Raw genomic sequence first — 16,409 nt, forward strand, 5'->3', positions numbered from 1 at the left:
CTTCTCAGCAAGAGAGAGAGAGACATGAAGAAATGCAGGAAGCAGAACACAGTATATGAATAACTTATTCTTATAATAACATCTCAGACAAGGTGTACAAGTCTCACATTCACAGGTGTAAAAAAGTATGACATTCATATTCTCATTTCTGAAACCATGAATATTCTTCACCTGTATCACAAAGTCAGATAACAAATGTTAGAGAATCAACTGATACAGATTAATTATTCTGAAGATATTCATCAGAGCATATATATCTGCAATATTAAATTTAACAGTTGTAAAAAGTTTCTTAATATCTGTGAATGTCACAACTTCATGCATAATCAAACTCATAATAATTTTCTCTAAGAACAGAAAAATCAGTGTTAAAAAGAAAAGACTTATACAATCTTAATACTGTTGAGAAGAGAGGTGATGCTTCAGTATAAATAAATAATTATCTCATTATAAATACTTAAAATAAATGTAATAATCAGTGTCTGTGACTGAGCTTCAGATAGTTGTATTGTACACAGTCTTTATGTAATAAATTATTTTAGAGATTAGCAAGAAGAACAGAAGTATATATGCTGAGAAATGTGATTTACTAAGTCTATACAACATCTTCTTGAAACAGGAAGAGCTGATAACAAAGGCAGAAGTGACAGAGACAGAGAGAACAGAAGTAGTGAGAACAGAAGTGAGAATCACAGAAACAGAGGTAGCAGAAGCGGGAGAATCAGACACAGAGACAAGTGTAGAAGATTGAGAGAAAGTAACAGAGAAAGAAACAGAGAGAGTAGAGAGAGACACAGAAGACTCAGTTAAATATAACATAGACAATCTCTTCATTATAGCATTCTTCAAGTTCTCAATTAATAATTCAATATTGAGATGTTCACTATTATCTGCAGATAAGAATCTGTCAACATATGAAGATTCTACACAAATTAAAACAAATATATCAGCATCTGTATTCATGCAAAACATAATCAGAAAATATGATCAGAAAACGTGATCAGATATCTGCTAAGAAAAGAAGATTAAGAATATATAAGAAGAAGAAGAAGATATGTCATTCATAATAGTATGTTCTGATAATTATTAGAAGATAAACAAGTTCTGATCACATTTCATAATATATTATACTTACTACTCACAAACTGCTCAGTATAAGCACTACAAGAACACTTGTTATGATAATGAGAAAGAACTAAGTCTAACCCTTTTGAATAAAGAGATTAAACCCAGTTTGAATGTCAAATGGCTAGAAGTATGATTAAACTCCAAGTTGATTTTTAAATATCATATGCAACAAAGAATCATCAAGGCAGAGAGACTACTGAATAGTATAATCAGACTATCAAACACTGAGAGAGGTCTATCCTTTCAGGCTATGAGACAGTTATACATAGCCTGTATTATCTCAGTAGCTGATTATGAAGTTCAAGTTTGAGAGAATAATCAAGGTAATTTCACTGAACTCTTTCAAAGTGTATAAAACAGAGCTTTGAGAAGAATTCTGAGAGCATTCCAATCATCTTCTATTAAAGCAATGGAAATTGAAGATTCAATTCCACCTTCTACTATTCAATTTGAAAAAGCCTGTATGAACTATGCTCTGAGAGTCATGAAGATGAGCTCAAATCATATAATCAGAGAAAGAGTTTCTTCTTCATTTTCATCAGTTAACTCAGAAAATGAACTGGATTGAAATAGATTTCTTGATTGAAATGAGAATAATGCTTTAAAGAAATTATCCTCTCAACTTTATAGACTATGTTCACTTACTAAAAATCAAGTTTCTTCATTAAATGTTGAGAACATTGATCATGAGAAGATATCTCTCTGAAGAGAAAAAAGCTGAAATCTCTCATAGACTTACAAATAAGTGAACTATCTAAAGAGAGAGAATATAAACAGTATTTAAAGAAGATCTCTACAATCAATATAAAAAACTCTATTCTGGTTTACTCAGATGGCTCAAAAAATGAGAATTTAAATAAATTAGGCGCAGACATTGCTTATACTGAAGATAATATCAATTTTATCTCAGATTTCTGAAATTTAGGCTGTGAATCTGAAGTCTTTAATACTGAACTATTTATAATAGTGAAAGCTTTCAAACTCATTGAAATAAAATCTCATAAAAGAGAAAATACTTTGAAAGAGGTATGAATATTCTCTGATAGTTAAGCTGCTTTAAAAAAACTTAGAAATAGTCAGATTCATAATGATCAAATGAATCTTGAACTGATTTTAAACTCTGTTTTGAAAATTCAAAAGAGATGAATATTAAAACTGATAATTCATCTGCACTGAGTTCCTGCTCATATGAATATTCATGACAATGAATTGGCTGATTCAGCTGCAAAAAAAGAGTTCAGAATTAAGCAGATCTATTCAAAAAACAGTGTTCTGATCTTTCATAGAGAGAAAGATAAAAGAATCTTGTTTAAATAAGTAAAATAAAAGCTGGCAGGAACAAAAGAAGAGTATACATTATTCAAGATTTGAGACAAAACCAAAGTGAAAATCTTGTTCAATTAAATGTAAAAAGAAAATATTCTCATCTATAATTCAGCTGAAACTAGGACATGATTATTTCAAATCCTATATACAAAGATTTGATGATAGATTTAATTCAACAGAGTGCTCATTCTGCAATGCAAATGAAAATCCTGAGTATATTGTAATTAGACTGACCGTGTGACCGTGTCTGGGACCAGGACCAGATTTTTTGATAGTCTCATTACCAATTCAACTGATCCCATTACACAGTTTTAACATTAGATAGTAGTCTCATACTGTCTCAGTAAAACTTACTGTCTACTCTTATCACATTTTTCAAATGAGATCATGATTTTCACTTCTCAATTTAAATTATTTTTATTGCTTTAAATGACTTTAAATCTCATTTGAGTGTTATCAAAAAGTGTTACTTTTTAAAAAATTAAAAATAGTCTAAAAAAAACCTTAAAATGTCTAAAAATAGTAACTTTATACCAAGAATGGAACTAAATGAGACCAAATGAGACCACTTTCTCATTTTTTTCAAGTCATGATTTCATTTTAAGATCTGATATATAGTCACTTTACATGTTTTTTTAATAGCCAGTCCCAGTGGGATTCACACCAAGAAATGTATGGGACCAGACCAAATGAGACTAAATGTGAAATTCATAGTCCCAGCGGCCAGTCTAATAAGAACTAACATCTCAGAATACTTAATTAATGACAATAATACTCTGCAATTTCATGAATAATACTGAGTCTCTTATTCTGAATCTTCACACATCTGAATAATATAAGAGATACATGATTTATATATAACTGACTATTCAGATTATGAATAACTGTATTAAATAATCTCTCAAGAATTCTACTAATCTGAGATATTAAACAGTATCAGACATTTTATCTGAAACTGTAACTATTATTTCTCTATCACTTTATAAAAGAATTGTAGATAAGACCTGCTGAAATCACTTAATATCTCTAATAGAATCTGATAAGATGTAGTAATTAACTTTACTATTAATCTCTCTGAGAGTAAGTGTTATAGAAATATTCTGATTATTATTAACTGACTGAGTAAAGATGTAATATTAGAATCTTGAAATAAGATAAATACTGAACAAGTTGCTGAAGTCTTTCTACAGAGCTCATTCTATTGAATATGTGGCGGGCTGCGCCCGATCAATCATATAGACTATTCCGTTACACTTCACAGATTCCTACCACTTCAATTCTCAGTCGCCGATCCTCAGCTGAAAATCTATGAAATTTCTATTCTTCCGCCCCGAAGCTTCACTAGATACAAAAACCTCTATTCTTCTATCTCAAAGTTCCACTGCATACATCACTATGTACATGTATAAATATTCACTCTAATCACTGATTCTCACACTTTCTCTTTCTTTTCTTCTCTAATGTTTTTTATTTTGTTATATAAGACCTATAAATATTATACTGATCTATTCAGCATAGGCCTCTTACACTTGAAAAACATTCATCATCTTCTTATTAGAAATGATTACTTACTGAGATATCTGAATGTGTAATAACATATAAGAAATAGAGAAACAGTCAAACAGTTAAGCAGATACTGAGTTCTCAGATAAAAGCTTACTTCTCAGTCACTCTGACTCTGTAACAAGATCTTATGAAGAGAGTAAGATCTTATAAAGAGAATGTTAGTGAAAGATCTGAGAGTTCTAATATCACAGATATATGAGATATTCATATAATTATACTTCTTTCAATTATACAGATATCACACATTCAACAATTAATATAAGCATGTCTAATGATAATATGAGAGAACTCTCAAACATAAGTATAGATATAATATCACAGTAGCTCTGAGTAATGTTAAAATTACAACAGTAATAGATAGCTGATATACATACAACTCAATAACTTCAATACAAGAAAATTTAATAATTAATTCAATAAGAAACTCATGCAATTTCAATATTTACAGAATTAAATACAAGAGTGCTGAAAGAACACTTAGATACTTCTGTATATTTTAATACTTTCAATCTCACTCTCTACTCATCATGAAGAATGAAAATACTCATGAAACTGAGTGTAGATCAAGATGTCATTAGTTCACTAATTAATCAAGATTAATATATTAATGAATAATTGAAGAATTATGTGAAACAGAAGTTTCATTCATGAATGAAAGCATGTGAATCAGTATTATAAATATCTGATAATATTACCAAACATCTTGATATTCTGTTCTGAGATACTGTTATATAACAGAAAGTATTAAATTGATTATAGAGTATCTGACAGAGAAATACTTCTCTCATAATATTCATCTCTGACTTTAATACCAAGATCTTAGAAGCAGGTGATCAATCTTGAAAGAATTGAATAAATATTAGTATGCTTAAGAAGATACTAACTTTTGAACTCTTACAAACTCTCATAAGTATAAACAAAGACTTAACTTATAAAGACTTCTGCACACAGCTCTGAACATTGAATAACTGTCTTATCAAGCTTAAGAGTATATAAAACAGTGATAGAAGATATTTCACTTACACATCTGTGCTGAGAAATAACTCAGCTACTTATATACCTGTACTGAGAAATAATAACAATAATACAGATGCTATGAACTGAGTAGACTTAAATATCTATATATAAGCAAGAGTCTTCATCATCTAAACAGGCTTCTGAGTCTTTGAGATCACTCTCAAAGAAGTTACTGATTCATATTAATAAGAAGTGTACATTAACTATAACTGATCAGAGTATATTACTTTCAACTGTTAATCAGCCTATATATCTTCTCACTTAAAGAATGAATCAGCATCTGTCTGCATTAATCATGTTATATTAGAGAAGGACTCAGAAGATAACTATGAGAATATCTCAATGAAACAGGGAAAAGATTAACTTCTATTCAAATTCACAAGCAGAAGCTTGAAGAGGTCAGATAATAATAATTTGAAGAGAAAATAACAATAAATGTAATTCTTATATCTACTGTGATAGATAATATGTATAATATGAAAGTCATGATAGACAGTGATCTATGTCATTATATAATAATTAAATCTTCAATTATAAGATATTATAATCTTCAGTGTATCTTCTTATCAAGACTCTGACTTCTCACAGAATTTAATGATTTAAAAGACATTCACACTTATTACATGATAAACCTAAATATAGATGTCAGAGAATATTAATATGAAGATGTCTATATATACAAAGTTAATAATCTTGACTATAATCTTATACTAGAACTTGTCTGACTATCTGAATAAGACATCTTATTAAATACTTAAAACAGAATCTTAATATTCTCTAACAATGATAGAATTCACAAAGATAATATTTATAAGACTATGAATCTTACACAGATCTCTGTCAATGCTTATAAAATACTCTGAAAAAGAAGTTATTATTAAAATCACTGACAGAGTCACTAATAAAGTCACTGATAGTAAGATTATATATCAATCTATTTCATCAGTCTGACTGATATTAAGAAAGCTCTAGAAAACTTATCTCATACTATAATAACACATTCTCACACAAAACTGTCTTAATAATATCATGAATATCTAGATATCTTCTGGTAAGATAATATTATAAATATATCTTCTTTACAAGACTCAGAAGTAAATCACAGTATTAAGTTAGATAAGAAGAATGATAAGAACTCTGAGTTATTATGAAACTCTCTTTATAATATATCTTGAGATGAACTTCTTCTTCTTTAGAAGACACTCAATAATCTGTTGAATAAGAAATTCATATATATTAATAACTCTTCTACTGCAGCTTCTATTCTCTTTGTAAAGAAGCTAGATAAAGAACTTGAATTCTGTGTGAACTATCAAGATCTGAATAGATTGATAAAGAAAGATTATTATCTCTTATCTCTTATCAATGAAACTCTAGTATATATCAGATGAGCTTAATAATTTATAAAACTAGATATTATCACTGTGTTTTATAAAATTTGTATCACTGAAGAAGATGAATAACTTACAGTATTTCAAACATGTTATAGTCTCTTTAAATAAGTAGTCACACTCTTTGAACTGGCTAATACTCTCAGTATATTTCAGAAGTATATTAACTGAGTACTCTGAGATTTTCTTAATAAGTTTATATCTATATATCTAGATGACATTCTCATCTTCACTGATGAATTTAGAAAAGAATATCAAGAATATATACAGAAAATATTACAACAATTATAAGAGATAGAACTATTAATAGATATTGATAAGTATGATTTCAAAGTCAAGAGTATAAAATATCTAGACTTTATCATAGAAGCTGATAAGAGAATTCAAATAAATTCTGAGAAAGTCTCTGCTATTCTCAAGTAAGAGACTTTATATACTGTGAAAGATATACAAAGCTTCATTGAATTCACTAACTTCTATCAGTAATTTATATAAAACTTCTCAGATATTATGAGATTACTTACAGAACTCACTAAAAAAGACTCAGTATTTCAATAATCAGCAGACACTGAAGCTGTATTTATATAGATAAAAAAGATGTTCATTGATATCTTTCTACTGATAATATTCAATTCTGATCATAAGATAGTTATTGAAGCTGATTTCTCTGACTATATCACAGAAGAAGTTATATTATAATATGATAATAAAGATATTTTACAATTATATATTTTCATATCTAAGAAACTGAGTCTCACTGAATACAACTATGAGATCTATGATAAGAAACTTCTCACAATTATATACTATCTAGAAGAATGAGACTCTGAACTCTAAAGTGTCTCTGAATTTGAGATAATCACAGATTATAAGAATCTCAAGTACTTTATAACTATCTATAAACTCACTGAATAATAGATATAATAATCTGAGTTCTTAAGCTGCTTTTATTTTATAATACACTACTGTTCTGACAGTCAGAACTTGATAACAGATACTCTCTTATAATAAGAGTAAGATATATCATCTGATGTAACAGATACTTGTAGAATGAACTGAGAGTATCAGCTCTTGAATTCAAAGATACTAGTTAATCAAGATAAAACAGCTCATAGCACTATACATAATTCTTCAATTAAAACTATCACTGATATCTTAACTTCTTCTGAATTCATATTAGATGAACTATGATATATAGCAGCTTAAACTGATGAACTTCTTTAAGTACTCACTGAAGCAGTATAATAAGAAGTACTCTGATTTCTCTCAGAACTATGTATAAGAATCAACATCTCAGAATATTCAATTAATGATAATAATACTCTATAATTTTATGAATAATACTGAGTCTCTTACTCTGAACTCTTATATATCTGAATAATGTAAGAGATGTATGACTCTTGTATGATTAGCTATTCAGATTATAAATAACTATATTAAATAATCTCTTAAGAGTTCTACTGATCTGAGATATTAAACAGTATTAGATATTTTTTTTAAAACTATAACTATTATTTCTCTATTATCTTGTGAAAGAACTGTAGAAAAGACCTGCTGAAACTGCTTAATATTTCTAATGAAATCTGATAAGATATGATAATTGACTTTACTATTAATTTCTCTGAGAGTAAGAATTATAGAAATATTCTGATCATTGTGAACTGATTAAGTAAGAGTGTAATATTGAAATCTTATAATAAGATAAATACTGAACAAGTTACTGAAGCTTTTCTAAGAAGTCTATTCTATTAAATATATGAATTACTGAGATCTATAGTATCAGATCAGAGCTATTAATTCATAAGCACTGTCTAAATAAGAATCTGTTAAGTTCTTGAGATTATATACTGTTTATTAACTGTCTATCATTCTGAGACTAATAATATATCAGAATAGATAATTCAGACTGTAAAGAATTATCTTTATAAGTTCTGTAATTACTTATAAGATAATTAATATGATCTTCTTCTATATACTGAAGTCACTATTAATGACTGAGATACTGTTTTAACAGATGTAAGTCTGTTCTTTTTCATATATAAATATTATATGAAAGTACTGAATCTTCTAGAGACTATACATTTTATATCAAATTCTTGCAGTTTAATTCAGATTATTAATAATATAGTAATAAAACTCTGAAACACTCATGATTGAGCAGAAGTCTTTATAATAAATATTAAATAGAATTAAGAAAATCAAATCAATGTTCACTGAGATCTTATCAAGTAATATAAGATAGAAGATCTGATATAATTAAATCTTAAGAATATACAAATCACATACTTATCTCATACACTGAATTATCATTATATAAAGTATAAAGTAATAGAAGTTCTAGACAGTTATAACTATTATCTTAACATATTATCAGAGATTCATGATATCTTTTATACAAGCTTTCTCTGTCATGCTATCACTGATCTGTTCTCTTCTCAACTGACTTTCAACTGACAGCTGTCAGAGATCATAGAAGAAGATAATGAACTTAAATGAGAGATTGAAGATATTTTTAATAAGAGATCTCACAGTCATAGCTGATAATATCTTATGAAATGAGTCAGCTATAATTATCTGATCTGAACTCTGTGTTCTATATTATCTAAGATCACAGCTCTTGACTGATGCGAGCTACATAGAATTAAGAAAGAGAGAGAGACTAATGTAACAGACTGTACCTGATCAATTATATAGACTATTCTGTTACACTTCACAGATTTCTATCACTTCAATTCTCAGTCACTAATTCTTAGCTAAAAATCTATGAAATTTCTATTCTTCTGCTCTGAAGCTTCATTATGTACAAAAACCCCTATTCTTTTACCTCAAAGTTTCACTGTGTACATCACTACATACACATATAAATATTCACTCTGATTACTGATTTTCACACTTTCTCTTTCTTTCCTTCTCTAATGTTTTTCACTTGGTTATATAAGATCTATAAATATTATACCGATCTATTCGGCGTAGACCTCTTACAGAATATATAAATTACTAAGATCTATAGTATTAGATCAGAGCTGTTAATTTATAAGCACTCTTTGAATAAGAATCTGTCAAGTTTTCAAGATTATACACTATCTGTCAACTGCTTATCACTCTGAGACTGATAATATATCAGAATAAATAATTCAGACTGTAAAGAATTATCTTTCTAAGTTCTGTAATTACTTATAAGATGATTGACATAATCTTCTTCTATACACAGAGGTTATTATTAATGATCAAAATGCTATTTTAACAGATGTAAGCTCATTCTTTCTTACACTCAGTTATCATATAAAGATGTTAAATCTTCTACAAAGCATAATTACAAACCGCTCCACCACGAACTCGCTCAATTTTTCAAATAAAAACCCGGCGATAGATTCATCAAAAAGTCCTCGATCATACAAGCATTTTGACCCCATCGCTGACTACATACCCCGTGTGATGATGGAGTTATCCAGTCAAATATGAACCAGATGTTGTTTGAAACTTCTGTGCGGGATTATTCCCTGTTCTCCTCTATCACACCACAACCCTGGGCCAAATTGCCATACAAATTGTAAGGTGAAGAGACCTAGTCATATACATCAATCTTCTTGATTTTGAAAGATCTCTGATCTATAATTGTGAAGATATCTGAGAAGCAATCTCTGTGAAAACTCTGTCTATCTTTGATGTTTTAAAACATCAACACTAAGTCTCACTCTCATACCACTCTTCTCAATCTGGCTCATTTCTGACAGAAAAATACTAAAAGATATCTCAGTAATAATATCAAGCATATAATCAACAGATATCTGAAGTGCAATCTTTATGAAAACTCTGTCTGTCTTTGATGTATCAAGACATTAATATCAAGTCTCACTCTTTTACTGCCTCTCTCAATCTAGCTCATCCCTGGCAGAATAATACAAAAAGATATCTTGACGACAGTATTTAATACATCATCAGCGGACAATGACATGACAACAACTATAAAATCAGTATATCTCAAGGTCTGACTGAGTCTTTGATCCCTGCACAGTGTGATATATTAAATCTAGTTTTAATACCTTAATATTCAATAGATTCCAACAGTAGCCGTACAACCGCTCCACCACGAACTCGCTCAATTTTTCGAATAAGAACCCGCCGATAGATCCATCGAAAAGCCCTCGATCATACGAGCATTCTGACCCCATCGCCGACCGCATACCCTGTGTGGTGGTGGAGTTATCCAGCCAAACGTGAACCGGACGTTGTTCGAAACTCCTGTGTGGGAGTATCCCCCGTTCTCCCCTACCACACCACAACCCCGGGCCAAAGTGCCATACAAATTGTAAGGTGAAGAGACCTAGCCATATGCACCAATCTTCTCGATTTTGGAAGATCCCCGATCTGTAGTTGTGGAGATATCTGAGGAGCGACCTCCGCGAAAACCCTGTCCATCTTTGATGTTCCAAAACACCAACGCCAAGTCCCACCGTTGTACCGCCCTTCCTAATCTGGCCCATCCCCGGCAGAAAAATACAAAAAGATACCTCGGCGATAATATCAAGCACATAACCAACGGCCACTTCTGAAGTGCAACCTCCGCGGTCTGTCTTCAGTGTATCTGGACATCAACGCCAAGTCTCACCCTCGTACCACCTCTCTCAATCTGGCCCATCCCCGACAGAAAAGTACAAAAAGATACCTCAGCAACTGTACTCAATACATAATCGGCAGACATGACAACTATAAAATCAGTATATCCCAAGGTCTGACTGAGCCTTTGATCCCTGCACAGTGAGATATATTAAATCTAGTTTTAATACCTCAATATTCAATAGATTCTGCAAGAGATTGAGAACAGCAACACTAGGTTTCTATTGAATTTGAGAATTAACTCTATATTGATATAATCATTGACAAAGTCTTCTATTTTAAGATATAAATAACCAGTTCCTCTACATCCCGCTGACAATATTTATATTATCATATAGAAACAGACTTATATTCTCTATAATATCAAGACTCTGAAGAGAGAAAGTCTTGATAGAGGGTATACAGTAGTGCATATCTTAGCAGTTTCTATCTCATTCTTCTGCAGCAGTTAATGCAAAAAAAAGATTTTAGAAATAGTTTTTTACTTCTCTTAAAAAAGTAAGGTGTTTTTCTCTGGGTTTTACACAATATTCTTACAAAGAATTAAAAACAGAGTTGTTTTCTGTCATAATTTCATATTCTTTTAAGTAAGAATTACTTTTTCAGTGGCTGAAGAGCTTTCATTAATACTTAATTCTTTTTTACACTCTTTATTAACTGATTTGAGTTGCACACCTGTTGTGTGAGAAGAATTGAATAATTTAGAATAAAATTGAATAGTTTTAATCAATTTCTCTTCAAAAAATTGATTTATTTTTTGTCAGTTTTTCTCTCAAAAACTGTCATATTATCTGATTTACTATCAATTGATATCATACTTTTCCTCATTGTATCCCAAGAAAGAGATTGTAAAGATTTTATTGATTTATCTTAAAAATCAATTTTAGTTTATTAGATTCTCTTCAAAAATCTAACCTAGTTACTGAACTAGTGTGAAAAAAATCAGGTGTTTTATACACAAAAGTCTGTGATTCTTCTTTTGAAATAGTCTGACCAACTTTTCAATTGAAAACAGACTTAGAAACCTCTTAATTGAAACAGTCTGATCAACTTTTCAATTCAAAAAGAGTTTAATAAATATCTCAATTGAATTAGTCTGACCAACTTTTCATTGAGTAAGAACAATGAGTTCAAAAGTACACTCAGTTGTTGTGGAGAAAGATGCTTTCTTAAATACTATTCCTGAGATTGAAATTCTGAAGAGAAGAAAGAAAGAAGAGATAGAGAAACAACAAGTTCTTGAAATACAGGAACTTGAAAAAGCAAGTAAAATTCTTGAAAAGCAGTGTCTGAGTGAGATGAATGAAGAAGTTCTGTTAATTCTTCATGCTCAGGCTAGACAACTACAGGAAGTGATCAAGTTCAAACTTGGAATTTCAAACACAGTTCAAAAAACTTTGAAAATTTCTAATACAATCACTGACTCTTCAGTTTGCTCTTCTTTCTTTTCTACTTCTTCTTCTTCTCCTTCTTTGAATCAGAAGAAAACATATGCTCAAGCAGCTGAATCTACTGTCTCTAAACCTGCTGTCTCTAAATCTGCTGTCTCAAAACCTGCTCAAAATCCTGAGAAAACTGAGAAGAATACTGCTCATGCCTCTATTCATAGAAAAGTAGAAAAGAAAATGCAAAAAGAGAAAAACTTTCAAATCTTCAGAAATAGAAGACTTATTCTCAAAGTCTCAAACCAGGACATTCTGCAAAGAAACAAGCTAAACTCAAATCTCATTTTCAGAATCAGAAATGAAATTAACCAGCAGTTCTTTTCTCAGTTGATGACTGATATTGAAGTTCAAAAACCAGTTATAGCTTCAATTGAATCATCATTCTTTGAAAACTTCATCATTCTGACTACAATGCCTGAATTCAGTGCTGAATTCCTTATTCAGAATGAGAATCTCTGAAAGTCAGCAGTAGAATCTTTGTTAAACACAACAATTCTATCTGAAAGAGATGAAAAGTGAGACAAATTCATTCTTCATGATATTTCAGTTGAAATTTTTGACTGTGAAGAAGGAATGCTACTTCTCAAAAATGAATTGAAAGAATACAACTCTATTCAACTGAGAAAGAAGCCTGTATGACTAAATTCAATTGAGTTCAGACAAAGCAGAAGAAATGCCTCTGTTCTAGTATATACAAAAACACTTGAACAGTCAAAGATCTCTGAAGTAAGAGTAGCAGGTTTGAAAATAAGAGTTCATGAATACAAAGACTCAAGGATGAACCTCAAAGCTCAAACACAGTGTTCAAACTGTCAAAGATATGAACACTTTGCAATCTCATATTTTAGAGACTCAAAATGTGCATTCTGTGTCAGAGATCACAAAACTAGTGAGCATAAATATGAAACATGCTCAAAAAGAGGTGAAATTTGTCAACATACTCTGCTTAAGTGCTCTAATTGTAAAGAAAAACATGCATCTAGCTTAAAAGAATGTATGTTTGCTCCTAGAACTCAAAAGAACTGGAGAAAAGATGAAGCTCAAAGTCAATCTAGAACTGAAGAGAAGAGTCAAGCCAGTAAACTTACAACTGCAAGCTCAAAAAGAAGAAACTCTCAACTATCTAAGTCTTCAAACTTCAACTCTCCAGCTAAATGTAAACAGAACTTGAATTCTCAAACTTCTGTTAAGATTAGAGAATTGAGAAATGACTCTGATAATAAACTAGATATAATGCAAGCAGTTGAGATTCCTACTTTTCAGAACAGTTATAATCTACTATCTGATAATAGTGATTAGATTCTACTCTACTCTCTTTTAGTATGAATATACAATAAAAACAACAAAAAAAGTTTAAAAACTCTTCAAAAATCACATTTATTCAAAATAATGTGGATAGAAACTCAAATTGTATTTATTCTTGTCTTCAAATTGTATTTGAATAAAAAGTTGATTTTATACTGCTTCAGGAGCCGAATTTTGATGCTGAGCAAAAATATGTTATTTCTCATTCAAGCTACTACTGCTTTTTATCTCAAAAGTCTGAGATAAAGTCAAGAGTAGTGATCTATGGAAGAAAGAGATCAAGATATCAATTTAATCTAAGATTTGATATCATGTCTGACCCTGATATTCTGGTGAGTGATATTATAGATAAAGAAAATGAGTTTGATACTATACAGCTCATAAATATCTATAATGAAAAGTCATTGAAGGAAAATAACAATATCTGGACAATTGATAGAGGATTTCTGAACATAACTTCATCAAGAAACTCTATAATTGCAGGAGATTTCAATGCACATCATCCCTGATGAAATTCAGAATGCAAGAGAGCAGTGAGAGCTGATAATCTGATTGAATGAACCTTTGAGCATTCAATAGATTTGATTAATAAGTCTGATCAACAAACATTCTTTAGAAAAGGCATGAAACAGAAGTCTATTATAGATCTAATCTTCATGTCATAAAATCTAATGAAAAGAAGACTTGTAAACTGGTTTATTGATTCAAATGAGACATCAGGATCAGGTCATGAGATTATTCAATTTGATATTGAACTGAGTGAAAAACAAATAAGTGAAAATCCTCTTCTCTCTAATCAGTATAACTTTGAAAAAGCTGATTGAAAAGCAGTTGAAGAAAGTATAAAACTGCTAAAATCTGAAAGACAGAATGAGCTATATTGAAATTCTGGTCAAGATATCTCAAATGAAATGCTTGAGAATAGAGTGAAGCTTATTACATCTATTATTCTAACAAGTGTTAGAGATAATATTTCAAAAAGAAAATCTTCTGAGTATTCAAAATCTTGATGAAATGAGAATATCTCATCTAAAAGGAAAGAATTAGCTACTGCTAGAAGAGATTGGAAAAATAATGTAATATCTGATGAAGAGTTCAAAGCTGTCAGAAATGAATATTTTTCAGATATCAAAAGAGCTAAAACAGACTGCTGGAATAAATTTCTTGAAGAAGCACAAGGGAAGGAAATTTTTAAAGCTTTTAACTATACTAAAACAAGAAGTGTAGCAAAACTTCCAGCCTTAGAATATGAGTTTCAGAATGAATCATATACAGCAAACTCTTTTGAGAAAAAATGTCAAGCTTTCATGAGAATTCTCTTTCAGAACTCATCAGACTCAGATTCAGATTCAGAGGAAGAGAATATATCACTTCTCAACTACATTGATGAAAATGACTGGAAATGGCCTGATCTTACACAAGATGAATTAGAGTCAGCTATCTTCTCAAGTTCTGTTAAAACTGCTGCAGGTCCTGATTCAATTAATCACTTGATTATTCAAAATACATATTCCTACTTAAAGAATGAATATTTTGAGCTCTTTTTCAATCTCTTGAAAAATGAATATCATCCTGAATGCTGAAGAGAAGCCACTGGAGTGATTCTTGCAAAATCTAATAGAAAAACTTCAATTTCTAAGTTATATAGAGTAATATCTCTATTGAACTGTTTAGAAAAGGTTTTAGAAAAGATAATAGCTACTTGACTATCTTTTATAAGCTCTATAGATGATTCTCTTTTATTCAGTGAATAAATGAGAGGTAGAAAACAGTGTTCTGCAATTGACACTGTTCTCTCAGTTGTTCATGATATTCAAATAGCAAAACATAAGGGTCTGGTCTCAACTGCAGTTTTTATTGATATAAAGAAAGCATTTGATCATGTTTCAAAGTCAAAGTTAATTCAGACATTGAAGATATTAAAACTGCCACTTTCTCTAATAAAATGAGTTAACTGTTTTATGTCTAAAAGAATTATACAACTCTTCTTTGATGGAATGAAATAAGACAAGACTGAGATAAAAATAGGAGTATCACAGGAATCTTCAATCTCACTCATTTTATTTGCAATATACACTGCATATCTATTCAAAAATAGAAATATGAGAATAGTGTGATCTCTGAGTTATGTGAATGATATTGGTCTAGTCTACAGCTCAAAACTATCAAAGAGAATTTTGAAAGTAATTGAAGAAGCTGTAAAGAAAATCTTTGTTAGAACAGATATCAATCAAATTCAATTTAATATGAATAAAACTGAGTTAATTCATTTCTTTTCTAGACTCAATGAGAAAGAACTATCTCTAACTCTTTTAAATAGAGAGATTAAACTCAGTGTAAATGTCAAATGATTAGAAGTATGATTAAACTCCAAGTTGAATTTTAAATATCACATTCAACAAAGAACTGTCAAGGCAGAAAGACTATTGAACAACATAATCAGACTATTAAATACAGAGAGAGGTCTATCCTTCCAGGCTATGAGACAGTTATATATAGCCTGTATTACATCAGTAGCTGATTATGAAGTTCAAGTTTGATGAAATAATCAAGAGAATTTCACTGAACTCTTTCAAAGTCTGTAAAACAGAGCCTTGAGAAGAATTCTGAAAGC

At 30.2% G+C, this 16,409-nt stretch overlaps 3 protein-coding genes across 3 annotated transcripts; 1 reads left to right on the forward strand and 2 right to left on the reverse strand.

Annotated features, from left to right (window-relative positions):
* Window positions 1–559: 559 nt before the first annotated feature.
* Window positions 560–923, reverse strand: BDBG_16965 (uncharacterized protein; the record flags this gene model as incomplete). The annotated part of the gene is made up of 1 exon (XM_031724802.1): window positions 560–923. A coding segment is annotated over one exon (362 nt), but the record flags the coding sequence as incomplete, so codon positions are not given.
* Window positions 924–10,399: 9,476 nt separating this feature from the next.
* On the reverse strand, window positions 10,400–11,130 carry BDBG_16966 (uncharacterized protein; the record flags this gene model as incomplete). Its single annotated transcript, XM_031724803.1, has 2 exons — window positions 10,400–10,977; window positions 11,046–11,130. The coding sequence occupies 2 exons, from the start codon at window positions 11,128–11,130 to the stop codon at window positions 10,400–10,402; spliced, it is 663 nt and encodes a 220-aa protein (XP_031578135.1).
* A 1,039-nt stretch (window positions 11,131–12,169) lies between these two features.
* On the forward strand, window positions 12,170–12,949 carry BDBG_16967 (uncharacterized protein; the record flags this gene model as incomplete). Its single annotated transcript, XM_031724804.1, has 1 exon — window positions 12,170–12,949. The coding sequence occupies one exon, from the start codon at window positions 12,170–12,172 to the stop codon at window positions 12,947–12,949; it is 780 nt and encodes a 259-aa protein (XP_031578136.1).
* Between the last annotated feature and the right edge of the window lie 3,460 nt (window positions 12,950–16,409).

This window comes from Blastomyces gilchristii, assembly GCF_000003855.2.
Source record: "Blastomyces gilchristii SLH14081 genomic scaffold supercont1.7, whole genome shotgun sequence".
Classification (NCBI taxonomy): Eukaryota; Fungi; Ascomycota; class Eurotiomycetes; order Onygenales; family Ajellomycetaceae; genus Blastomyces; species Blastomyces gilchristii.